Source organism: Ananas comosus, linkage group 5 (assembly GCF_001540865.1).
Source record: "Ananas comosus cultivar F153 linkage group 5, ASM154086v1, whole genome shotgun sequence".
Classification (NCBI taxonomy): domain Eukaryota; kingdom Viridiplantae; phylum Streptophyta; class Magnoliopsida; order Poales; family Bromeliaceae; genus Ananas; species Ananas comosus.
Window position 1 is genome coordinate 3,013,446 of NC_033625.1, and position 26,000 is coordinate 3,039,445.

Here is a 26,000-nt window from a genome sequence, read left to right on the forward strand (position 1 = left end):
CGGCGCGGCCTCGGCGGCTGCCGACGCTGATCGGCTCTTCCCGAGGCGCTTGCACACCACCCTCAGCCCCGCGGGGACGCTCGCCCTCGGCCCCTTCACGCCGCACGCCACCAGCGCCGTGTGAGGCGGCGGCGCCGGCCCCGCACCCTCCGCCTCCCCGTCCGTCTCGTCCCCTTCGCCTCCGGCGACGATCCTCGCCGCCGCCGCCGCCGCCGCCGATCCCCCGGAGCGCGGGTGCGTTGCGAACCGAAGCTTCTCGGTGTACCTCTTAGAAACCCTAACGTAGAGCGGCTTGATCTTGCTGAGGTACCTCTTAACCGCCTCCTTGGCGAACCTCGTCTCCTCCGCGGCGGCGGATCTCGACTTGCGGAGCCCCAGCATGAAGACGCGGAGCTTGGTGGCGGATTTGAGGAGGGAGATGGGGAGCTGGGGCTTCGGATCGGACTCCGATGGCGCGATCACGACGGAGGAGGGCTCCAGTTGGACGAGCTTCCCCCCCTTGAAGAAGATGTCGTCGGAGGGCGAGAGCGCTCCGGAGCGGGGCCCCTCGCCGGAGACGTCGAAGTTGAACTCCCCCTCCGCCTCGTCGTCCGACTCCGCGGCGGAGCTCTCCCTGTCGACGGCGTCCTCGTCGGCAGGGACGGCAAACTCGAGGTCGAAGAAGGAGCCCTCGTCGTCCTCCTCGTCGTCGTTATGGTTTTCGTCGGTCTCCACGGCGGCGGCGGAAATGGCGGCGGCGGTGGCGGTGGCGGTGACAATGGGAGCGGAGGCGGCGGCGGCGGCGCCGTGCCAATACTTGAGGAGGCTGAGGGTTTCCATGGTTGGGAGAGCCACCAAAGAGAGGTAAAGTAGGACACTTGGGACTTCGGCTTCTTTAATAAGTCTCTCTTTCTCTCTCTTTTTCACACTCTCTCTTTACTATAAGTTTTTTAGGGATAAGGAGAAACGCAACCTAAGAAGAGACTTGTAAGTAGGATAATACACCAACTTCTATTATGTCTCACCCTAGTCCTCAAATTTTGATTTAGGCTTCGTTGGGGTACAAAAAATTGCGTTACAGTGCGGTAAAAAAATAAATTAAAAAAATACTTTGTTTATTTTCGTAAATAATATTGCATTTCGTATATCATTTTGAGTCAGTTACGATATATTTTCTACGATTCTATCAGAGATCGCAGAAATATATCCCTATATATTTTTATTTTATCTATAAAACGAAGCTTGGCTAGAAACTTTAGAGACTAAAATAGTATAATTATCCTAAGTCGCTTCCTCCTCCGTCGGTAGGTCCCATTCGAAGCCCACCATTTTGAGACTATTAAAGACACAAAATGTAACTTTTTTTTTTTTAGAGAGAAAGGTAGCATATTATCTGTTTCATTTATTTTTAAAAAAATAAATTTAGATGAAAATGTAAATTAATTAGGATTCGAATTTGAGACTCGGGTATCAATCAACAAATTTTTTGCCATCAAAATGTAACTTTTTAAGCTCTTATATTCCAAGGTTGGAATGGGTTAAACACAAAATATAACTTTGAACCACATGCTAGTAATCTTCTAAATACACTTTACTGGAGTTTAAGGAGTATGGTTTAACTAAGTACGATTTTTGTTCTAGTTTTCTATTAGTATCTGATATTCTTTCGTTCTCCATGTCTTCGTTGGGATGGAAATGGGCCAATCAGCCCATCAAGCGAGCCGAAAGATATTTGTCACGGGTCGGATTAATTGGTTCATCCATTTAGCCCGGCCAGAGATTTATTTGTGCTTTAAACTATGAATGGATAGCTCAATAGAACTCGGGCTTTTATGTGAAGGAGCCAACATTAATTACGTGAAAGGGAGAGAATAATGAACAAAATATAGTTAATGAATCAGATTTGAAACGGACCGTTTTGAGGTGTTCTAACTTTTGAGAATCTAAGGTTCCTTTCAAGGGCTTACTAAACGGGCCAAACAGTTTTTTTTTTTTTTTTAAAGATAGGCAGCATGCTACCTGCTTCGTTTATTTTTCTTAGAAATAAAATTAATTGGAAATATGAATCAACTAGAATTCGAACTTGATACCAACCACCAAACCTTTTGCCATTTGCGTCACGTACGGTCGGTGAGCCAAACAACTTCTATTAGTGATAAAATATTACTTAACACCTCCAACTAAATTACTCAATCCAATAAGTCGAAACTAATAAAGAAAACATTGGGAAAAGCATATTAGTTGACTGACTCCAATCTCCAAGTATTTATTTCAAGCTCATCTCTACTTATTTTCTTTAGCCTCCAGTAACTTACAAGACCACAAATCCTTCCAATTCCTTATAGCATTTTCCCCTTAAATTACAGGTGCTCTCTTTTTCCTTCTCTTTCTATCTTTTATTCTTTTTAGCACTCTAAATTTACTGCTATTATGGTTGAAAGTTTGATTCTTATGGGTAGCTCTATATATATTCCTTGTTTCATGAGCAAGCAACTTGTATTGTGTTGATTTTTCTCCAAGGTTTTTAGCTTTTAGCATGTAGAATTTTTTTTTTTTGGGGAGGGGTCGAATCTGATGAAGGTGGAAATGAGATTCTCAAATCAGTTTTTGAAGTTTGGACTAAAGAAGGGGCTATATGCATTCACCTTTCTTCTAGCCATGTTGATAATTCTCCTCAGTGTGGCCTCACTCTCAAAATTTTATTCCCAAAGCTCCATTTTGAGCACCTACAAATTTGGCATATATGGTGATGTGCACAATAAGAGAATGGAAGATAGAGTTGATGAGATCATGGATACAGTTATGAACAAGCTTGTTGAAGAGATAGAGCATCTAAAGGAGCTAACAAGAGATTCTGGAGCAGACCAATCTGAGTTGAAGCATGAGAGATTGAAACACACTTCTTTTCTCATTGAAATGTTAGGCCTAGTGGGCTCTGCTAAGTCCGTGCTGCCTAGTGAGCGGCGACATGCTCCTCACGGAGAAAGCCTCGGCCGTAATGCTCATCCATTGTCGAAGAGTGGTCAACCGTACGATGAAATGATCGAGTACTTTCTCGTGGAGGAGATAAGGAAGTATGCGAGGATTAAGCCGAGCAGGCTGGGGAAGCAGAATTTCATGGGCGCCAACGGGACGTTCACGAGCATCGGCCATGCGTGTTTTGCGATGAAAGAAGAGCTCGAGGAGTACATGGACTACGATGTGGGCGACTTCTGCAAAGATGATTGGAGACAGGCCCAGAGACTAATGGTCCACGGCTGCGACCCCTTACCTAGAAGGAGATGCTTTTCTAGAGCTCCAAAGCTATATGCTAAGCCTTTTCCTATAAATGAATCCATGTGGAAGCTCCCTGACAATCGGAACGTGCGGTGGAGCCAATACAGATGCAAGAACTTTGATTGCCTCGCGAAGAACGCCACGAAGAAAGGTTTTTTCAAGTGTTCTGATTGCTTTAATCTCACGCACCATGAAATGCCCAGATGGATGGAGTTGGTCTATCCTGATCCTGCTTCGAACTTAACAGCTGATTTCCTCATCAAAGAAGTTCTTCAACTTAAACCTGGGGAGATAAGGATAGGGCTGGATTTCAGTGTAGGGACCGGAACATTTGCCGCGAGGATGAGGGAGTTCAATGTGACTATCGTGTCAGCTACTATAAACCTTGGAGCTCCCTTTAACGAGATGATTGCTTTACGAGGGCTCGTTCCTATCTACTTGACTATTAATCAGAGGCTTCCCTTCTTCGACAACACGCTCGATATCATCCACACGACGAGGTTTCTCGATGGTTGGATCGATCTCATACTCTTGGACTTTGTTTTGTATGATTGGGATAGGGTTCTTAGACCCGGTGGCTTATTATGGATCGACAGTTTCTTTTGCGCGAAGGAGGATTTGGACGATTATTTGGAGGCGTTTAAGATTCTGCGGTACAAGAAGCACAAGTGGGTTATTGTACCAAAGATGGATAAAGATGGTGAGGAAGTGTTCTTCTCAGCAGTTCTGGAGAAGCCACCTCGGCCTTTCTGAGGTGATACATGAGTTACTGTTTCATTCTTGTTGATGTTTCCACATTCTGTAGTATCTTGTTTCACGCTTTAGACGAACTTTTAAGTGAAGAGGGTGCTAATGGCTTATTCTAGAGCATGTGTGCAAAAATCAGTTGTGGAAGTTATCAAGAGATGAACTTCAAATTGTATCAGCAGTTTCAAACCCAGCTAAACTTGCTGTGCTCTGTACTGAAAAGGTTTCGCTGATTAAGTGTACCAAACATTACTTGCTTCTTCTTCTTCTTCTGATTGTGAAGTGGTGCCTAAGGTATGAAAGGACAACAGTTTTGATCAAATTGTTGCTTCCTTTTTTTCCTCTTCTTCTTTTTCTGTTTCCGGCTTTCCACTGGACAGAATCTCTCTCATTGCCAACAGCTAATAATATTAAGACCTAGGTTTGGATGCTAATGTTTATTGAACGTTGTTTGCAAAACATGCTTGCCTACTTGTCATCTTCTTCCTTTTTTTTTTTTTCCATTTTCGTTGTTGGGTAAAAATCAGTACAAAGTTCAGTCAAAGGATCATTTCACTAAGACCATTAAATGAAAGTTACTATGTACAAGTTGCCATTTCAATTTGCTTGATTATTCTTTAATTATTACCGGTGAGAAGTATGGCTTTTCAAACAGTCTCTTTATTTGAGAAGTAAAAATAAAGCATTTCACATGCGACATAGTAGTATAAAATTTGTTGCATCAGGTAATTTAATTAATTTGGACTCCAAGAGCTTAAGCTTTAATGTTAGAACTCCTGTCTAGTATAAGCGAGAAGGCGTTAAGAAAACTTGGCAAATGAGTTTCTGCAGATTCTTCGGCAGCAGCTCCAGGCAACAAAGTCTCTTGGGCTGCAGCACATGAACTTTTTCCAGGTTTTGACCATTTTTCCTGTAATTATCTTTACAGCGACGGTGAAATATAGCGGACGGCACTTGACAGTGAACAATAAAATTAACAGCGGGGCGAATTTTTTGCAAAGCATGTCTTTCAAAAAGCTAGCGCTTCTTCTACCAACACTACTTGAATTGAAACTTTTAAAATAAAATTGCTGGGCTGATGCATTCACTGAGTTAGATGTATGTATAAATTCTCAGATAGTTAGTAGGGAGCCATTTTTAAAATTTTGAAACACAACGGTTAGAGATTTTTTTTTTTTCTGAAATAAATTTTTAATAATCATTTGACACGTGTCACAACTTGCGCTATTTTGGGGCTTCTCCACTGCCACGTGTACATTTGCGAGCCACATGTTGTTTACAGTGCTCCGGCGCACCGAGCTAAATCCTGTAATCGTAATAATAATAATGGTAAAGTAATCGCAAAAGGCCTGCCCAAAAGCTGGACGGTGATGCTGTCCACGACTAGCTTTTAACGGACGCCGTACGATGACGGCGATCCCCCTTTGTCCCGACCTCTCCGTACCCTGCATCTAACGGATCCGTCATTCTCCTTTTTGTCAGAAATTTTGGCTGCACCCGGTGCACCACGCACCACAATCTTATGATCTACACCGTATTAATTGAATATAATATATATTTACGCAAAATTTTGCATTTCAGTACCCTACTGATTCATATGATTATGGAAAATTTTAATTTTGTACATACATTAATCAGCAAATATGAAATGCGCCGTACATGAGGTGTACGGCTAGATCAGGTGCATCGATAAACTCTCGCTGCGCAGCGTACGGTGCGGGTCCAAATTCAACGGCTAGGATTTAGCCTCCGGTCCTTTTTAAAAAACCAGTGATTTAACCTCCGATCCCAATCGAGGAGGGAATCTCCTTACGGTGGAGAAAAGAAGAGTCGAGAGTGGTGTTCCTGCGGAGGGGTTTAAGGGTTTTTGGAGCTTCGTGAGCGGCGTTAATGGCGGAGCACGCGGAGGAGCCGACCCCGGTAGCGCCGGAGACGCCCTCGGAGAAGATCGTGGAGGAGTTCCACGACCAGGATTCGTCCGCGTCATTTTCGGACCCCGACGACGACGACGACGACGATAAGAAATCCAAGCCGTCCACTGCCCCCGCCAAGCCGAAGATCTTCCGTCTCTTCGGAAGGGAGAAACCCGTCCACAAAGTCCTCGGCGGCGGTAAACGTACGCGAATAATCAATCACCCTCCTTTCTTTTCCATTTCTCCTCGTATTTTCCTCATTTCCCGGATATAGATTTGTTTTTTTAATTTTTTTATTGGTTTATTAATATTTTATGTTGAGTGACTAAGAGTAGTTTTAGGAATGGGTTGCTCCTCCCAATAAATCTTTATGCGATTAAGTTGGATCCGGCAAACCCTAGCTGGATCTTATTTGTTCCACTCGTTGCTCTCTATAATAGTAACATTAATTTGCAAAGGTTTGGGTAAATTATTAAATAGTGTTTGAAGTGTGTTTTTTGTGTGCCATTTCGTGCCTCACTTTAGTATTTTGGTATTATGGCTTTCAGTTTGTGTACAGATCAATTCATCTCTCGCTATTTCGTCAAAAAAACCCCAAACTAGAGATGATATTTCAATTTACAATCCAACTTTAAAATTTGAAAATTTAGAATTTGAAAATCTGAATTGCATTTTTAGTACTTAAAGCTCACACCATATGCAATGCCTTTAGATGCGGCCTACTGAAAGATTCTGTGAGACCTCGGAAACGTTTAACTTCAAAGTTAATTGCAAAGGATGAGTTTGTCGTTGACAACTTGACCCAAATATGTACTTAAAATCATTCTGCAGCAATAAAATGATTTAGTTATTGTTATTGAGTAGCAGGACAACGTGATTTAATTCAAAAACCTTGTACCAAAAATGTAGTTGGGATTCTGTACCTTGTCACTGCAACATTGATATAACTTTAAGTTATGCTGAGCTATAGATTCCTAAATGGCCACTTATTGCTATTTGGTATAGTTATCAAACTATAGATTTGTTGCAAACTCGGACTGCAAGGATTAAAAAAAAAAAAACAATTTCGCCATTTTTATCACAAAAATTAGTTCCTATTTTGGAATCAATTGTAGACACCTAAACTAAAAGAATGTTTATATTATCTCCGTTTGGTTTGCTTTGGCTTATAAAAGTTTTTTTTTTGTGTGATCCACATTCGGAGATTTTACACGGACCACCAAAAAGCTAATCATTTCTTTACTCTTTACTTTGTAGCGGCTGATGTGTTTCTTTGGAGGGACAAGAAAATCTCCGGTGGAGTGCTCGGCGGCGCAACTGCCATCTGGGTTTTGTTTGAATTGCTCGACTACCATCTCCTGCTGCTGGTCTGCCGCTGCCTCATTCTCTCGTTGGTCATCTTGTTCCTTTGGTCCAATGCCTCCACCTTCATCAACAAGTGAGGCGATCCTCTCGTTTGCCATTTAAAGCTCCATTTGATGACCGGTAGTTCTTATGTTATTGGCATTTTCTGGTTTCAGGACGCCACCTCGGATCCCTACGGTGAGAATTCCTGAAGATGCGGTTGTCAATACTGCACGCGCTCTCTGCTACGAGATGAATCGGGGGTTTACCGTGCTTCGGGAAATCGCATTAGGACGGGACTTAAAGAAGTTTCTTGCTGTAAGCTGGCTTGGTTCCATGAAGTTTCTTTCCAATCCTCGTATCTTGTTAATTTGGGTGGACTGATTGATATCTTTTCGCTTGAAGGTGGTTGCTGGGCTTTGGTTTCTTTCGGTGCTTGGGAGCTGCTGCGATTTCTTGACCTTATTCTACATCGGTAATGGATCTTTGAATTCAAAGGTTTTACTAAGTTTCTCTAATCTTTCGTATTTAGACCTAAGATTGGGCATTTTTCTTTTCTCTGCGGATGCCAAGTAGTGTTTGTGATGCTTCACACGGTGCCGGTTTTGTACGAGAAGTATGAAGACAAGGTGGATTCCTTTGCAGAAAAGGCAATTGCAGAGATCAAGCAGCAGTATGCGGTTTTCGACGCCAAGGTTCTAAGTATGATCCCTCGTGCCCCAGCGAAGAATAAGAAGCACTTGTAAACAAAAACAGAAGCGCTTCTGCAGCTGTTGTAGTAGGTCTTGAAGGAGAAATTGTTGGTTTGCTTGTTGTGGGGCTCATTTTGGCGAGTCGTTTTACTACTTTGGTGGCTGGGTGCGCTTTGTTATCCTTGTGTGCTGCATTGTTTTGTTTTCTTTCAGTTTGAACTTTAGTTTTGTTGTGAACAATTTTTGGACATAGTTTTGTTGTATTTTGTATTTTATGTGATTGGAAGTACCAAAATTTAGGGCAGTAAATTGGAACAAGTGAGGCGGTAAATTGGAAGTACCAAAATTTAGGGCAGTAAAAGAGGTGGTTTTAAAGTTTGAAGTGTTTGATTTTTTAAAAAAATAAATGTGATGCGAAAGGTAGGTACTTTTATAAAACTTTTATCTTTTAAAAAAATTATTTTAATTAAAATTAAATAATTTAAATAATAAATAAAAAAAATTTTGATTGATGGGACGGATGTGGAAAGTAAATTCTTAAGCGGGGTAGGTTTTGGGACTTTCATTTCATCTCGTCGTCATGAAACCAGCCCGGTGAGGCGGAACAGATCTCTTGCCCTCTGATCTTTGCATTTCTATATGGGCTATTTTGTAATATCCCTCTCTATAAAGTTTTTAAAATAATTTTAACTTTAAATAGTTTTTGAAATTAATTAGTTTTTTTCAAATAAATAAAAAAAATATCAGATTTGTTAATAGGTATATATATTATTTTATATTTAATAATTTTTTATTTTGACTAAATAAAATGGTTAATAGCTAATAAAATTATTTTATACTCCATATCCAATGGTCCGTATTAGATCCTTATTTTATTAAATCTTTTAACACAACAAATTTAGAAAATTTTGAAACTTTAAGATAAAATATAAGATTTACCTACAGATAAAGTAACCATTTTATTTAGGCCCTTCCTCCACCTCTCTCTCTCTCTCTCTCTCTCTCTCTCCATTTTGCGGCCGCGGTTGTGTTCTCGTTTCGAGAATGAGATCCACCGTATAATTCCAGAGTAAGAAACCGTTCTCACCGTCCAATGCTTTCTCTTATATGTTATAAATTTTCTTTACAATATCCATGCCTTTTTCAACTATAAATTCTAGCGCACATCACTTGTTTGTTGAAATGCCAAACCGAAACCATATGCGGTTATAATGCTCTGTTCTCCTTTTCCTTTCTTTTTTTCCTTCCTGTCGCAGGGAAATGGCGGCAGCTTGCTTGAGAAACTGCCATTCGCGAGCCCCTCTATCGCGCAATGATGGTAAGCTTTCACTTGTCCTCGAAAATTTCAATTATACTCAACTCCAACTTTGAACATTATTTGTTTGTTTATGTTTTTATTGACACACTCCTCAGCTTTTGGCTTTCTTTATTTAAATTATTTTTTCTAATTTGATTTGAGAATTCATGAAATTAATGACTCCATTAGCTATAAACCATTAGCGAGTAATAAAAGCCACAGTTCCATTTGCTGAAAAAGCATATTAATCCCCCTATTACTCAATTGAAATATATTAAATAACAGCTGAAGCAGTGTCAATCAAAATAACTGTTAATCGTTTGTTACTAATCACACTTTAATTAGTTTGGCTATACGGTTCTCTGTTCAACACTGTACAATCAAAGTCGCAAAGTGTACTGCAAGAAATGAATTTGTCGTAGTTCCTTTTGGTCGTAGCTTCTAAGACAACTCTGAGAAGCGGCGGACAAGCATTTCACAAATGAACTGCTCTATTTATTGATGCGGGAGATGATATTATTTTCTGAATAAAAATGGAGAACTTCTAATTTGAAAGTTTCTTTCGATCAAAAGTTGTTAACATAATTCTAATGAAGAAGTTGCTGGTGTTACTTTGAATAACTCTACTCAAATAACACTTCTACAGAAGGTCATGTTGGACCAATGAGCAGTAAATGGTTTCAAGTGGATTTTGTCCATAAAAAAATCTTAGTTATTTTGTGCTTTCATTAAGTATGTCACTGAGTATAATGTCCTAATGAAACTAAGTTTATCCTCCACTATCACCATGTTTTGCCTCGTCTTCTTGCCCAGGACGATTGAAGTTGGCATCATTCAGTAGATCATGCCTTAAGATCGATAAAACTAGTTCGGTGTCTGATGCTACTGAATTCTCATCATCAGCTAATGATGGTCTCAAAATGATTCATCCAATAGTTAAAATGTGCGGGATTACATCAGCTAGGGATGCAGAAATAGCCGCAGAGGCGGGGGCCAACCTGATTGGCATGATTCTCTGGCCCAAATCTAAGCGATCTGTCTCGCTTTCAGTAGCAAAGGAAATCTCAAAAGTTGCACGAGATTTTGGATCAGAGCCAGTCGGTGTGTTTGTCGATGACGACATAGACACAATATTACGAGCTTCTGATGCTTCCAACATTGAATTCATACAGGTATCATTATTGATCTTTTCTATTAGGTCTCCTTTGGTGTCATTACAATTTTTTTATTATTATTCATTTATTTATTTGTTTATAGGAGGTTTCATTTTTTGGTCCCCAATCTTTCAATTGTCATGATTGGGTCCCTAAACTTTGTACACTATTGTAATTTTGTTGCTTTTCTTATATTTGCTGGTTAATTTGGATGGATATGCCTATGACTTGATGTAAGGTTATTGCTGTACAATTTGATGGATAAATGTAAACCAAGAAATAAGATTGCAATAAGGACCCAATTGCGATAGTTGAAAGGGTGGGGACCAAAATGAAACTTTTGCTAAAAAATTGTTTGTTACCCTCATGCAATTTATTCTTTAATCTACTTTTCACTCATAATCCCCCTTGATTTCATGTACATCGCTTCGCAATTTGCAGCTTCATGGAGATGGTTCGCGGGACTCTCTTCCGATTCTTCTGCAGCAAAGTCGGATAATATATGTCCTACATGCTGACGATGGTGGAAACCTACTCAATGATGCTCCAGATGAAAATTGTCTTGTAGACTGGTTCCTAGTGGATAGTGCAAAGGGTGGCAGGTCAGAACTATCTATTAATTTTTCGTACCAAGAGTGAGCTTTCAATATATCTTAGTACAAACTTTAATCCAGAGGGATGCACAATATGAAGAAATAGAAAACATCAACAGTAAGAAACAACATGATAAAGTTAGAATATTTTGAAAAAAAATAGTTGTCCGCGAGTGAAAGTGAAACAGAGAACAGAGATTTTAGCAACAACCTTTTTTAAAGTTGTCTACCTTTTAAAACTGCCCACATAGCGAAAGCATACTTTATGAACCGTCCATATGACAAAAATCTATAAAATCTTCTTTCTAGTTCTATTACTTGTGCTGTACAGATTTAGTCTCTCTTCTGAGGAAATTTTTTTCTTCCTTTCTTTTTTTTCATTGTTTTTTCATCCATATTTGCAGTGGCAAAGGATTCAACTGGCAGAAATTCCGACTGCCACCAATGAGCAGCAAGTATGGATGGCTTTTGGCTGGAGGTCTTCATGCTGACAATGTATGCGAAGCTGTCGCGACTCTTAAACCGGATGGCGTCGATGTTAGCAGCGGCATCTGCGGGCCTGACGGGATTCAAAAGGATCCTCAGAGAATCTCTTCTTTCATGAGCAAAGTGAACTCATTAAGTTTCTAACTGCACCAATTAGATTCTGGCTTATTCTGTATTTAAAAGTAAAGCCTCTTTTCTATTTAAGAAAAGCTGAGGTTCCTATGTCTACTGAAGATGATATTATTAACTCTATTGGCTCTTTACATTCTTGGACATAAGATGATGTCGAAAAGGCCAACTTATTGATGATGTGCTTGTTTGGAAATGTGCGTAATTGTCAGCTAAAGCAAACTGATGGTTGAATGAAATACGAGCAATACAAATGTTGTAATCCTGTATAAGCCTCTTTGAAATTTGCTTTTGAGAATAATAGACTGAGGATCATGTGAAGATGATGTTGTTCAACACAGAATGCATATTTAAATGAGAACTATCATCAACTGGATTATTATCAGCTTATTCTTGGTCTACATATTTTTTTATTATTATAGCTTGTGTTCTTGTTCTCTGTGAGTGAAACAAAAGGCTACTTGAAGGCTATTTGGTCTATACGAAGATCTTCAAAAGTGTCATTTAAGCAGAGTTGTTTGAAAAATAATTGGATAATTTCTCACAGTAAGTAAAAGCATCTGTCAGAAAAAAGACAATTGCTTTTCCGACCTGGAGCTGGAAAAGCTCCAAATTTTCTCACAACCCAAATGCTCTCTCATCTGAAAAAGTGGCCAGAACAGTTAAACCTTACAAAACCGTGATTAAATTTAACAAAATCGCAATTGAATAGTCCCTGCACATTACTACATCTCATTTGTTTACATTGTTAGCAATCTCGTATCTTCCTGCTGAAGGGATGTTTGGTTAATCAGAAAAGGCAAGAAAAATTATTTCCGAGGAAAATATTTTCATAAAAAACATTATTTTCCGCAATTTTTGTTTTCGAAAAAAAAATTATGAAAAATAAAAACACTATTTTTTTTATTAAATGTGAAAAAAATTAAATTCTAAACATTTATTTTTCTTAGATTTCAAATATAAGCAACCACTTGCGTATCCAACGTCTCCTTCGCGCCGATGTAGTCTCTCTCTCTCTCTTCCCTCCTCTTTACTCTCTTTTTTTTTTTTTTTTTTTTTTTCCTTTTATCAACCACGCCTCCTTGTCTCTCCAATCCTCGTATGGTTCTTCGATGTTCACAAATTAGTAGGCCAATTCCAATGCCAATGCCCCCACTTTGTATGCGCTTCCTCATCAAGCGAACCATATCGTCCTCGCCTCATCTCAGTCGGAGATTAAAGCAAACAGGTAATATGCATCTCAAATTAGCAATAGCTCCACAACCTTACTTGTCATTCGTATACAAAATTTTATCTATAATGACCAGTACGGTTTTGTGTAGAGAATGAGATTGTTCAGATGTTCCGGCTTCCAAATCCTAGAGGCCAAGAAGCCGCCTCGGCGGTGCCCGGTGCGCCGAAACATGCGCGACCGGCCCGCGCATTGGATGAGAGGTTCATCAGAATTCTGAAGATATTCAAATGGGGCCCCGACGCCGAGAAGGCCCTGGAGGTCCTCATGCTGAGGGTCGACCACCGCCTGGTTCGCCAAGTCATGGAGACCGATGTCGATATCAATGTGAAGATCCACTTCTTTCGATGGGCCGGAAAACGAAAGAATTTCGATCATGATCCCTCCACTTACTTGGCGTTCATCCGATGTTTGGATGAAGCGGGGCTCGTCGGCGAGATGTGGAGGACGATTCAGGAGATGGTTCGGAGCAATTGTGTTGTTACCCCTACGGAGTTGACGGAGATTATTAGGATTTTGGGCGATGCGAAGATGGTGAACAAGGCGATCTCGATCTTTTATCAGATAAAGGCCCGGAAATGCCAACCAACAGCTCAGGCTTATAATAGCATGATCATTATGTTGATGCAGGAGGGCCATCATGAGAAGGTCCATGAGCTGTTCGACGAAATGTGCAACGAGGGTCGGTGCTTTCCCGACACGGTTACTTACAATGCACTTATTTCGACTTTTTGCAAGTTGGGCCGCGAGGACTCAGCGATGAGGCTGTTTGACGAGATGAAGGAAAATCGGATGCAACCCACCGCGAAAATCTATACCACCTTGATGGGTATGTTCTTTAAATCGGGGAATGTCGACAAGGCACTGAGTTTGTTCAATGAGATGCGGGATCAGTGTTGCGTCCCGAATGTGTTTACTTACACTGAATTGATCAAGGGCCTCGGTAAAGCTGGGAGAGCTGAGGATGCTTGTCACTTCTTTCTCGAAATGCAACGAGAGGGTTGCAGGCCAGATACCGTGTTGATGAATAATATGATAAATATTTTAGGCAAGGCGGGACGGTTGGATGATGCCCTAAAGCTGTTTGAGGAAATGTCTACACTACAATGTGCGCCAAATGTAGTTACATATAATACTGTCATCAAAGCGCTTTTTGAGTCAAAGGCTCGCGTATCAGAAGTTGCCTCCTGGTTCGAGAAAATGAAGGAAAATGGAATTGAGCCCAGTGCCTTCACTTATTCAATCCTCGTTGATGGATTTTGTAAGACAAATAGAGTGGAAAAAGCTTTATTGCTTCTTGAGGAGATGGATGAGAAGGGTTTTCCTCCATGCCCTGCAGCCTACTGTAGCCTAATCGATGCTCTTGGAAAAGCTAAGCGTTACGAAGCCGCAAGCGAGCTATTTCAGGAATTAAAGGAAAATTGTGGTTCTTCAACTGCCCGAGTTTATGCAGTAATGATCAAACATTTAGGGAAAGGAGGGCGACTCAATGATGCTATCGATCTCTTTGAAGAGATGAAGCAGCTTGGATGTAGTCCTAATGTCTTTGCCTACAATGCTCTCATGTCTGGAATGGTGAGGGTTGGCATGGTTGATGAATCTCTTTCCATATTTAGAAACATGCAAGAACAAGGCTGTGTTCCTGATATCAATTCGCACAATATTGTTTTGAACGGGCTGGCGAAGGTGGGCGGCCCACAACGTGCAATGGAGATGCTCTCCAACATGAAAAATTCAACGATTCAGCCGGATGCTGTATCATACAACACTGTTCTTGGTGCTTTAAGCCGTGCTGGTATGTTTGAGGAGGCAGCTAGGCTGATGAAAGAGATGAATGCAAAGGGATTCGAGTATGATCTAATTACGTACTCATCAATACTTGAAGCGATTGGAAAGATCGATGATGAACCAACAGACGCAATTCGCTAGTGTACAAGGTATTGCATTCCTTTCATAAGTGTTTGCAGCTGCTGGTTAATCAACTCTACCTATTTATCGGAATAATTTGTTCCTATTACTGTAATAATCTGATAAAATGCATATCACAACCATGACTATAACAGTTTTGGTTCTCTCTGACGAACCTTCTCTATCTGTTGATATTATTCAACAGATATGTTTCATTCAACCATATGAAAAAAAATTAAATCTTCCTAGAGTATTCCATGCATAACCAAAACAGGTGCATATGTCGAGTCTGTTAGGTATAAACTTATTTTCCCGGAAGTCCTTTAAGGAGAAGATATATTAATAACATTTATGTAAGACAAATCGAGAAAATGTCTTTGCTCAGTACCTGTTCTTTTGCATGCTATAATTATTTTGCCTAATGAAATTTGAGTTGCTGTTTCTTTCAATTTAGGAATCCTCTCTCTCAAAGGGTGTAAGAACAGCATATTAGAACCCTTCAGCTTCTACTTTGGTTGATGGAAAAAAGATGTTTCCTGGGATGGTATTTAGCGAGAGGTAGTGTGAGTTAGTTGGATAAAAGTGTAACAATGGGAATATCACAATTCTGACTTACTCCAGTGATAGAATTGCTATCCTTACAGGGATATTAATTAACTCCGAGCAGAACACAGTATGACACCATAGCAATTGGGGCGATAGTGGGGATATTTGACATTATTCCCACTTCATTCCCCGACCAAACACTAAATGTATCGGTCATTATGTTCCTTTGAAATGGCACTAGAATGTTGAAATGGTGCTCTATGCAGTCTGTACTCTGTTGAACTGACATGAAGTACATGAAGTAAAACTTTAACCAGTGATGCAGCCTGCATCTGACATTGTCTATGGTACATTTGATTTAGTTGATAATGTCGACTTCATTTGGTTTTCGAGCAGTCTCCTCTAGTGTAAGTTCATTTATACACTGCTAGTTTGGGCCTTTTTTGCAGGCAAACTTGTAGATCTTATTTGGCATGCATTCCCACTCTCTTTCTCAGTGCCCAGCTCAATATTTGGGAGATGTTTGAATGTTGATAGCGAGAAGTGGAGCCTGGTCAAGTTATCCAACGGTGACCAGTTCTGAATTATGCTTCTTGAACTCGATCAGCCATTGGCGGCGAGAAAAGACTGAACACTATCTTAGTCAGTCGCGGTTCAGCTTTTGCTGCAGGCTTAATATTGCTCGAGGAAGCTAGCAGTCATCTTTGCTTTCTTCAACCTCATATATAAGATCAAGCGGTGCCCACCAATCGAAGTGTATTCCCTCCATTTTTACCTCACTCAGCTGTATAGTACAATGATAGGAGTGTTTCGCAATGTTATGAGCAATAAGTTATCATTCCGACATGTAGGTTCATTAACAAATCCAATATCCTGTTCTGTTGGTACAAACATGAGCAATTTATGTACATGAAAAAAGGATGTGGGTTACTGATTTCTATTCTAAACTTTTGTGTTTGCATCATTTGCGTAACTTGCTGCCAAGGCCCCACGAGTATGATGCTCGCCTTCCCGCTATGCATTACATGCAAGATATCCACCATCGACGAAGAGAATTCCTCCCTCTGCTTCTTGCATCTGCGAAAGAAAATTTTCGCGGACATAAAAGAGTATCGAATGCAATGTACGCACCAAAAAGAAGAAGAATCAAAACACAGTGAAAAAGGCATACATCTACTCTCCAGCGAGGTTTTATACATCTACTTACAGTTACTTTATCTGTAGGTAAAAGCTTCTGAAACTGTGAAACAGGATCCCAAGCATCGTAGCCACCGTGGCTTTACGTATCAGATCAAAGAGGTTCCATCTCTAATCCTGTTGAACACGGAACTCATCACACCTACCAAATCATTTTCCGAATTTTTTTCACCTGATTTTGACCTAAAATACTCGACTACCCATTTTCTCTTAGAACTATTATTATAACAAGTTAAAAGCCACACATGCTACAATACTTTAAAAATTTTAATTAGATGATTGATACAATTTCCCAAAATAACAATTAGATTTTTAGACAATAATAAGTACAATTGCCCAAAAGAAAAATTAATAAGAGACGGTCAGATAATCATGCATAAAAAATTATAAAAATTATTAGGTAAGCAAAATATTTTTCATTCTATAATTAGATCAACTCCGTCAGAATCGCAGATTGTGGAAACGTGTTTCCATGAAAAAATGACTTATAAACTCCCATTTAACTGAGAGTAAATCACTAATGTTGGTGGATAGTATTGTAATGCGATTAGTTAGTCAATAGTACCTCTGCGAATTCTTGCTTCATTCTCAAATACTATACTACTACTCAACTTAACCACGGAATTTACTGTAACATTATATTGTTTATCTGATACAAATATTAGCCTCAAAATTACAGCAAAATATGCACCCAAAAGAGGTATACACGAAAATACTCCACTAACCACAAAAGCTCCAAACTCTCGAATACTATGCAGCTGCACTTTTTATTACTCCACCCAAAAGAATAACCAATTACAAAGAAGGAAAAAAAAAATCAATTCAACTCAGACCCCATGTCATCATCATAAAACTCTTCGAATCTAGGAATACGTAGATCGCTGCTATCGAAAGCGACTAAAACTGCAATAAGAAACTAACTTACTGAGAGATGCGTTCTCTCGACATCTGCCGAAGTCCGGTTTCCAAGTCCTCCATGGTGATAGTAACCATAAAATCGGTATCGCTGCAATCGAAGTCGAGCCGCAGGTCCAAATTCTCCCGCGCATTTACGAGGAGCGGATCTATCAGGCCCCCGTTCATCTCCTTCCTCTGTTTCTCCGTAGTTTCTCTATCAAGGAACGCCGCTACGGCCTCCACGGTGCAAGAGGGGTGCAGCTTAAACCCGTAGAGTAAGCTACTCTCGTCCTGCGCACTCATTTTCAAGTGTAGGATTTGAGCTAACTCACTGGTGCTGAAGTTATCGAAGTAGAAGAACTTTGTCACCCTCCGGCAGAAGCCCTCGTTCGATGCGATCACACGCTTCATCGGCTCAGAATACCCCGCAAATATGACGATCACCTTTCCACCATCCATTACCGACATAATCTCCTCTAAGGCCTCTAAGCCGTAGTCCTTGTCGTTGGTCGTCTGCTTCACTACCAGTCTATAGGCTTCGTCCACGAAGAGAATGCCTCCCTCGGCTTCTTGGATCTGCGGAAGATGAGTTTTGTGGATAAAGGATATGAAATGATGCGTACGTTTGCAAAATGGAAGCATTTCATGTAACCCAAATGGCAAGAGCTTTTGGACATTCTTTTCCAGAGACATCAAAAAAGTAATACATCCTAAAGACTCTCCTCTTTTATGTCCCAATGCTCTATAGAAGATACATAGCCCCAAAACAACAACTAAGATGTAGATTAATATGGTTTTTCTGGTCTCCTATATAATGGAAGTAGAAATTCTTTGAATGCTAAACTATCTTAGATTCAACAAAATGGTGCGATAAAAATAATACCTTTCGCCTTGTCTTTGGTCCGGTATGCCCCACAAACTCGCCAACAAGATCAGTTCGTTGGACTTCAATTACTTTGTCAGTGGGTAGAATTCCCACCCTGTGAAGTAGCTTACCAAGGATCCGAGCAACCATAGTTTTACCTATCAAAGATAGATGTATCAAACAATAATCTTTTTAGAAAATAAAATAAATTGCAAGATCGCTAAGATCGCAAAATTATGTTTTCTTCCCACAATCTATTCCACACATTAAAGCAACTATTATCATTCAATTCGCTATCAAAAGGTCAAGGACTCCTCAAAAGTAGCAACGATTTTAGTTTTATAGGCCAAGGACTAAACATCACTACAACTTTCATATTACGTCATCAGTAGCGAATCCGATGGAGAATTACCTGTTCCCGGGTTACCTAGAAATGCCATATGGGGAGGTTTCCTGTCAGCAATTTTTAAGCCCAGAGATCTCCGCTTCTCGTCAAAAAGCATTCCCTTGGCCCACCTCCGCAACTGTAACTTAAGTTCTCGAAGCCCAACAATATGTGATATAGCTTCTTCAAACTCATCCATAGCTTTTGCTTCACGGCACGCATCAAGGGCTTTCCGCTTTCTTTGCTCTTCCATATGCCGATTGAGGAGCCTCCGCAACTTCTCGGTGTCGGGACCCCCCGAGATATGATTTAGAGGGGTCTTTCCTTCCTACGGCAATGGAATTAAAGAACAAGTGAATAACCAATTTTTATTCATCCATTCCACAGTGGAATAACCAGAGTAGGACAAGACTAACAACAACAGAGAGCCAAAATGAGCTTTTGTGCCCTAAAAGCAGAAGCTTGATTTGAAGCTTCTACTTATGGCTTCATCAGAAGCTGTTTGAGGACTTCGCTGACAAAGTTCTTCGGGCTTCATTCAACCAGCATTTCAGCACAAACTCCACCCTATCTAAATAAGCTCTACAAGGATGTTTCAACTGCGTACATTGTCCTGAGCACTGCAATCAGCATTGTGTCCTAGCAATGTGCTGACGGTGTCGCAATCTCCTGCTTGAAGTGCATGCCAGACGGCCAAATGTAACGGTGTCATGCCATTCTGCATTAAGTACATAGGAAATGAAATACAATGAAATTCAACTTCACTAGAACTCAGAAAGATGCAGTTTAGTCACATCAACATGCTGTAGCCTATAACTCATTTTAAAGTAACCCCAAGCTATTAAATAAACAAATAGAGCTGCACACTCACCGGGTCTTTATCAATATGTGTTGATAAAGACCCTGATTAATCCATTTAAATCAGAAAATGAATACACACGCGCATGCGCGCCCACACACAGAGACAGAGAGAGACAGAGCAAGGGATGCGAACGTGTGAGATAGGGCTTACATTTGCTTTTGCATCCAAAGACGCACCGTGCTCAAGAAGCAACCTTGCCGATTCACAAGAACTATTTTTCGCTGCCATATGCAGCGGTGTCTCGCCATACTGCAGAATTGTTGATGTCAGCGTGCGAGACATGTGAAACCAATTAAATTAAAGCCTTTGCATATTATAACAAAATTGAGCAAAAACATCAAACTAAGTGGAAATAAAAGATGTTGCACTTGAATTAACTACCATGTTCTTCGCCTCGAGCTCGACTGCTTCTGGACTGTTCAACTCGAGTAGATACTTAACTATACTGATATTGTTATAGCCGGCTGCGACATGAAGAGGCGTTTGGCACATCTACATTGAACAAACAACAATTAAACACATCCCCTAAGAGGCTAAGATTTTTATAAAAAAAAAAATGTAAGAGACGATCTTTCATAGAAAGATTGATTCTTTTCAGATAAAGATATCCTGTAAAATGATTCACTTATTCCAAATTATATTAAAACGAGCAAAAGAAACATCTTATGAGATTCCTTATATATGTGCATGTTCTTGTACTATAATGTTTTAAAAGTACAGGGACAAAGTTCCAATATAAGGATAGTAGGAGGACTGCACATACATTTTTACCCTTCTTTTCTCTGCAATTGGTAATACAAGAACTGGTTCCGAAATAAAATTTCATGAGCTACGAGTAGCAACTAAACAGTACATATTATTATAAATGAATTTACAACGTATTTAATTCATAACAAAAATTGGTTACACCAAATTATCCAACGATCTATTCAATCCTCAATACAAAAACCAAACACAGAAATATTTTTACGCCATTATGCATAAAAACAAAAAATGAACTAAAAAGAAACAGAGATTCGTATACGGTGCAACGGAAACAAGTACAAAAAGAGACCAACAAATCCAAAAGTCCCCGCAAGAAAACAAATTTGCGGCAAGAAGCCAACTTTTCAACACTTCCGAAAATAAACCAAAGATCTTAGTAAAAATTTCCAAAAAAACAAAAATCCACACAGAAAAAAGACAAAATTAGACCAATTCGACCCACCAGAGTCACAAAAAACCCATAAAAATCCGATTTTTAGAGCACAAGAACCACAAAAATGGAGAAATAGGGAGAGAAAGAGAGAACAGGGGAAGTAAACATATAAACAGGTTCATACAACGGGGTTTCGCGCGTTGAGGAGCGCCGGGTTCTCCAGAAGCTTCTTCTGCAGGGCGGGGAGATCCCCGGCGCGGGCGAGGCCGTGCACGGTGTCCACGTGGGACGATCTGGGCCGTCGATCTAGGCTCCCCGGCATCGCCGCCGTTCTCTTCCTCTTCCTCCTCTCTCTCTCCTCCTCCGTTTCCCAACGATCGAGCGAAGAAGAAGCGGCGAAGAGAATCGAAGCCAACGAAGAAGACGAAGCAAGAGAAGAGGAAGCCCCCCTCTCTCTCCTCCTCCTTTCTCTCTCTTCCTCTGTGGGGCCCATCGCGAAACAGCTGGAAATTTGGTAATTTCTAAATTTAGTTTTTTTTTTTGGGGGGGGACTCTAATTTACGTACGCGGCCGTCGACCGAATTGACCACCGAAGGACCCTTTGGCGATCGGATCACGGCCGTTAGATTTGATTCGCTCGCTGTATTTGCGGCACGTGAGTGGGGCCCACGGGATGCCCGGTGGTGGTACGTGTAACGGTTTGCATCTCACTTTTTGAGAGGATGAGTTGTGGGGCCCACAGCTCTAATGTACACGTGTACGTTACACCGGAGAACGTTTCGGGGGTAGTTTGGTGACTTTTCGGTGTCGGTGGGTCGCGTGATGATGATGCACATGGAATGGCAGGGATCACAGATTCACGATTACAGGTTGTGCATTGTAATGATTTATAAAAAAGTATTTTAAAATGAAAAATATAATTATATTTTGAACATCCGTACCACATTATACATGGTCTCCACTAAACTAATTAAAATATTTGAAAAAACTAAAATTTGAAAACCAACCTATAACTCCCGGTTAAGACTTGTTGATAAATATTAATATTAATTATATAAATATAAGGTTCAAAATCATTAACATAACAAGCATCTTGTGCCTTCACTAAAATTATAAATTACGAATAACATCTTATAAATAATATGAACAATTAAAATTATATTTAATAGTACAAATCTGTAGTTTAATCCGTGGGCCAAGAGTTGCATGTCAGTTTCTTTTCTATGTGCAAAGGAAAGAATATTCAAACTACTCCTTTTCTATTATCCAAGTATTTTCTGAGCTTTAGGAAAGAGAGAGAGGACAGGAGTGGCTTCGCAAGTAAGTTTGATAAAAACTGGCCCCACCAGTTCAGCCTAATTGTTTGTGCGGGCTCGGTTAGACCCGGCCCAGTCTATTGGGTCAGGATTGGGTCTCTAAATTGGAGCTGGTCCGACCTGATCTGATAAATTTGGACATAAAACAATAAACATTTACGGGCCGTGGCAGGCTCCGACCAGTCAAAACTCCGGGCCTGAAAAGTAGGACAAGCTAGGCCCAGGACTCGCTCAGGTTGTTTGCATGGCGAAATAAAAGAGGAGGATAAAAAAAACAAACCCAATTGATTTGCGGGAAAAGTAACTACATAGGAAAGCTAACAACACATGAGCAAACAACGGCCCGATTCTTCGTAACTCAGTCGATTGCTGCTTTCCTGAAATTTTATACCTACTAGTGAAATAACCCGCGCTTCGCAGCAGATAGATATTAAAAAAATATATAAAATTTTATATTCAACATAAATTCACAATATTTATTTTAATGTAAATATAATATTCTCAGATAAATAATTAAGTAGAAATAACAATAAGGATGTTAAAAAAAATAATCAATTCTTAATAAATAATATCTAAGGGTAACCATGAAAATAGTTTTATTTGAAAACAAAAATCGGTGGCAAAAAAGTTTTACATTTTTTAGTATTCGGTTTGTAAGAAAAAAAATAGTTTTCGATCAATATCTGTTTGGTTGAAAGAAAAAATTTAACATTTATTTTGGTTGGTGGAAAAAAAAAATGAATGAAAAAGTTTTATGTGATTTGAGTTTTCATTTTCTGCTGAAATTAGCCATAAACAAAAAATACTCTATTTTTCTTCATAATTTTTCAAGTAAGAGATCTCTTCTAAAATATGAAAGAGACCTCATAAGGTATGTGTGTGTAAGAGAGAGAGAGGGAGAGAAGGTAGAGTACGGATAATAATTAAAGAAAGAGAGAGGGGGTAGATTATAGATAATAATTTAGAAGAGAGATAAAGAGAGAGAGAGAGAGGAGGCAAGAGAGAGAAGGAGAGAGATAATTGAGAGAGAGTGAGGGTGGAGAGAGATTGAGAGATAATAGAAAGAGAAAGAAAGGGTGGGCCACCTAGAGGGGGAGAGAGAATCTTCCTGAGAGGAAAGAGAAGGGAAGAGAGAGAGAGAGGAGAGAGGGGGAAGAGGGGAGCATGACACGTGGCAAGGGTAATGGAGAGAACGTCACGGTAAATTATAGTTTGGAGTCCCGCTACTATACTATCGGTAGCACGGAACGCTCCGTGCTACCAAGTTGTTTTTGATGATGCGGCTTCCAAATCGATGATCGGTTCCGTTAGAGACTTGATCCACACTATTGAAAGTATTTGGAAACTGAATTTCAGACTTTTTCGATATCATTTGACTAGTGATCAAAAGATCTCAAAATTGATAATTTTAATAGCCGATGTGGTGTGTTTGAGAGTTTAACGGTATAAAACAATCCAAATCCGATGAAAATTTTATAGAAAATTCTTTTAACTATTTAGAGTAAGATCAATATATTTGATCTTGAATTTAAATCTTTTATCATCATTTTTTATGAGATTTTTATTTTCAGCCGTTCAATTTTAGACTACTTGTTTGATAGGTAAATGATATCGAAAAATTATAAAATTTAGTTTCTAAATACTTTTAATAGTGTAGATCAAGTCTAACGGAGCCGATCGTCGATTCGAAAGCTCGAACATCGAAAACAACTTGGTAGCACGGAGCGCTCCGTGCTACCGATAGTATAGTAGCCTAGTTCTTATAGTTTGTATAGATTTTATGTTTGGGCATAGTTTATAGAAAAAATGTTAGAGTTTTCCGTTGCATCAGGCCAATCAAAGAAACCAAAATCTTGGGCCTGTTTGTCTACGTTGTTGTGCCTATAATTTCTCTACTTGGTTTGGCCCGATAAATTGGGTTTAGATCCGACCATGCCTCCTCAGGTCGTAAGTTGATTTGCCCAGCTCTCAGATCCCATGGCTTTATCGGCTCGACGATTACAGTGTTCCAGAATCGAATTTGCTGGTCTCTCTTAGATAGTTGCTTAATTAACACATTTTTTAGTTGAAAGTTGAAACAAACACCACAATCTCCATACATAACAGCCAAACAGATTCTATAGGCATAAAAATGATTTATTAAGTGGACCAATACGGCATTAAATAGTGATCCTCACATGGTACCATCCATTCCAATACAAACTCACACATTTGGCTCAAATTGACACATAAAATAACTTAGAATATTATATATTATAATAATTTCAAGCTCACTATTCGGTTACAAGTTTTAGCCCCGTTTGGTTTGGGGTTAAAGAGGAGGGGACAAGGGGCTATCCTCCCCCTTTAACCCAAAATAAAAAATTTATGGGATGGGATTAGCTAATCCATCCCACCCGTGGAATAGGAGTGGAATTAAGTTAATCTCACTCTTATTTAATTTTTTAATATAAATTTAAATTTAAATTTTAAATTTTAAAATTTAAAAAATTTATATATTTAAATTTTAAAATTAATATTTATTTTTTTAAAATTTTATTAATTTTAATTATTTAAAATTTTAAATTTGATATTTTTATATTTGTAACTTAAATTTTTAAATTTGAGATTTAAAAATATAGATTTTAATTTGAAATTTAAAATTTAAAATTATTAATTTTAATTATTTAAATTTTAAATTTAAATTTAAATGTAAAAATTGTGGCAAAATTATTATTTTTTATTTATAATAATCCACTATCCTTCTTATCCCACCTACTCCAACCAAACACTATTTTATTTATACCTAGACTAAACTCAATTCTCAACCAAACGCAAAATTATTCTAATCCCACCTTAACCCTGAACTTAATACTATTCTTGGTATAACTAATTTTTACTTAACTCCGAACCAAACGAAATCTTTTAGCGTATCTAGAAGACATTCACGGACCATAACTTTGTACGGTTCAACGAGAAAATATAACCAGTAGAAAATTCCACATTAAATACCTTCTTGAAAAAGACAGATAAGCCCAGAAAAAAAATTCCTTCTGAAGCACTGTCGTGAAAAAGACAAGTGGACCAGTCAATTATATTTTCGCAAAAGTAGGGGACTAAAAAAGAAATAATGATTTTCCTTATTACTGGTTTTTGAATAAAAAGTCTATAAATTCGTTCCATACCATATCAATTCTTATTTTCTTAAATTAACCGTGAGCAATTTTACGGGTACGCACAAAGTGTCCACTAAAATTTCGGGGACAGTAATAAGTGCAATATCACCGTGGGTGGGTAAATGTTTTTTTTGGTTTTATCTGAACATACTGTACATTTCCGTAGATTCGAATTTGTTACACTTTTGAGGGTATACTTTGGGGTACATTAAGGAAATGCCGTTGGTTACAGGCGTTTCCTCCACGCCAGCTTAGGCACATCAGCATGAGGATAGAGTCGAATTTTAACGTGTACCGTACGGCCATGGTTGTAGCAAATCACTGCGTCGAGTACACGTGTCATTACCCTTATTGAACATCAGTTGTACGGAGAAATATAAGTTGTATTATTACGTGAGCTGTGGATTTTCTTTCTTTTTTTTTTTTTTTTAAAGGTGTAGTATAGAATTTCGCTTACCCAAGAAAAAAAAAAAATAATGCACTATCTATTTTATTTACTATTTAAAAAAAATTAGTTAGAAATATAAAATAATTTTTTATTTCCAATTTTGAATAACAATAATTAGGCTCTTTGATTACTTGTCCTAAAGACGGTCAACATAGTATAATTTGTTAAATGCTATTTAAAGTCATTAGAATATAAAATGGAAATAGAATTGAGGTTGGATAAGCACTAAAGAATATTATCGGCGGTTTTTTAATTTAAAGCTAAATTACAAATATATTTATAAATAAAAAAAATTATATCTAGATACTTTACACAACTTATCACTCATTATTTATTTAAAACTCTGAATTGGTTTCAATCTATATGCAGATCTGAATCTAGACAAAAGCAATCTTTTTCTTTACTAAAGTTAACAAAATAATAGTTTATCATTTTTTAGTGT

The 26,000-nt window shown here is 39.0% G+C and overlaps 5 protein-coding genes across 8 annotated transcripts; 4 read left to right on the forward strand and 1 right to left on the reverse strand.

Annotated features, from left to right (window-relative positions):
• LOC109711081 lies at positions 901-4,437 on the forward strand. Its single transcript, XM_020233980.1, has one exon. The coding sequence runs from the start codon at positions 2,554-2,556 to the stop codon at positions 4,006-4,008; it is 1,455 nt and encodes a 484-aa protein (XP_020089569.1). The 5' UTR covers positions 901-2,553; the 3' UTR covers positions 4,009-4,437.
• Positions 5,785-8,260, forward strand: LOC109711084 (reticulon-like protein B1). The gene is made up of 5 exons (XM_020233983.1): positions 5,785-6,118; positions 7,173-7,353; positions 7,436-7,577; positions 7,665-7,734; positions 7,836-8,260. Exons 1-5 carry the CDS (start codon positions 5,893-5,895, stop codon positions 8,003-8,005), a joined length of 789 nt encoding a protein of 262 aa, XP_020089572.1. The 5' UTR covers positions 5,785-5,892; the 3' UTR covers positions 8,006-8,260.
• LOC109711083 (N-(5'-phosphoribosyl)anthranilate isomerase 1, chloroplastic-like) lies at positions 8,862-11,931 on the forward strand. The gene is made up of 5 exons (XM_020233982.1): positions 8,862-9,020; positions 9,208-9,269; positions 10,062-10,420; positions 10,844-11,004; positions 11,400-11,931. Exons 2-5 carry the CDS (start codon positions 9,212-9,214, stop codon positions 11,623-11,625), a joined length of 804 nt encoding a protein of 267 aa, XP_020089571.1. The 5' UTR covers positions 8,862-9,020; positions 9,208-9,211; the 3' UTR covers positions 11,626-11,931.
• On the forward strand, positions 12,626-16,259 carry LOC109711076 (pentatricopeptide repeat-containing protein At3g16010). Of its 4 annotated transcripts, none has more exons than XR_002216500.1 (4): positions 12,626-12,838; positions 12,933-14,778; positions 15,204-15,702; positions 15,793-16,259. XR_002216500.1 is itself a non-coding variant. In XM_020233975.1 (3 exons), the coding sequence occupies exons 1-2, from the start codon at positions 12,712-12,714 to the stop codon at positions 14,768-14,770; spliced, it is 1,965 nt and encodes a 654-aa protein (XP_020089564.1). In that variant the 5' UTR covers positions 12,626-12,711; the 3' UTR covers positions 14,771-14,778; positions 15,793-16,259. The 4 variants fall into 4 exon arrangements, 2 of the variants coding, with proteins under 2 accessions (XP_020089564.1, XP_020089563.1); XR_002216499.1 differs by having other exon boundaries at positions 15,204-15,642; positions 15,745-16,259; XM_020233975.1 differs by lacking the exon at positions 15,204-15,702.
• LOC109711080 (ESX-3 secretion system protein EccA3) lies at positions 17,074-21,091 on the reverse strand. Its single transcript, XM_020233979.1, has 7 exons — positions 20,824-21,091; positions 19,883-19,993; positions 19,652-19,750; positions 19,247-19,357; positions 18,667-18,967; positions 18,273-18,412; positions 17,074-17,965 (listed from the first exon to the last, which is right to left on the reverse strand). The coding sequence occupies exons 1-7, from the start codon at positions 20,959-20,961 to the stop codon at positions 17,414-17,416; spliced, it is 1,452 nt and encodes a 483-aa protein (XP_020089568.1). The 5' UTR covers positions 20,962-21,091; the 3' UTR covers positions 17,074-17,413.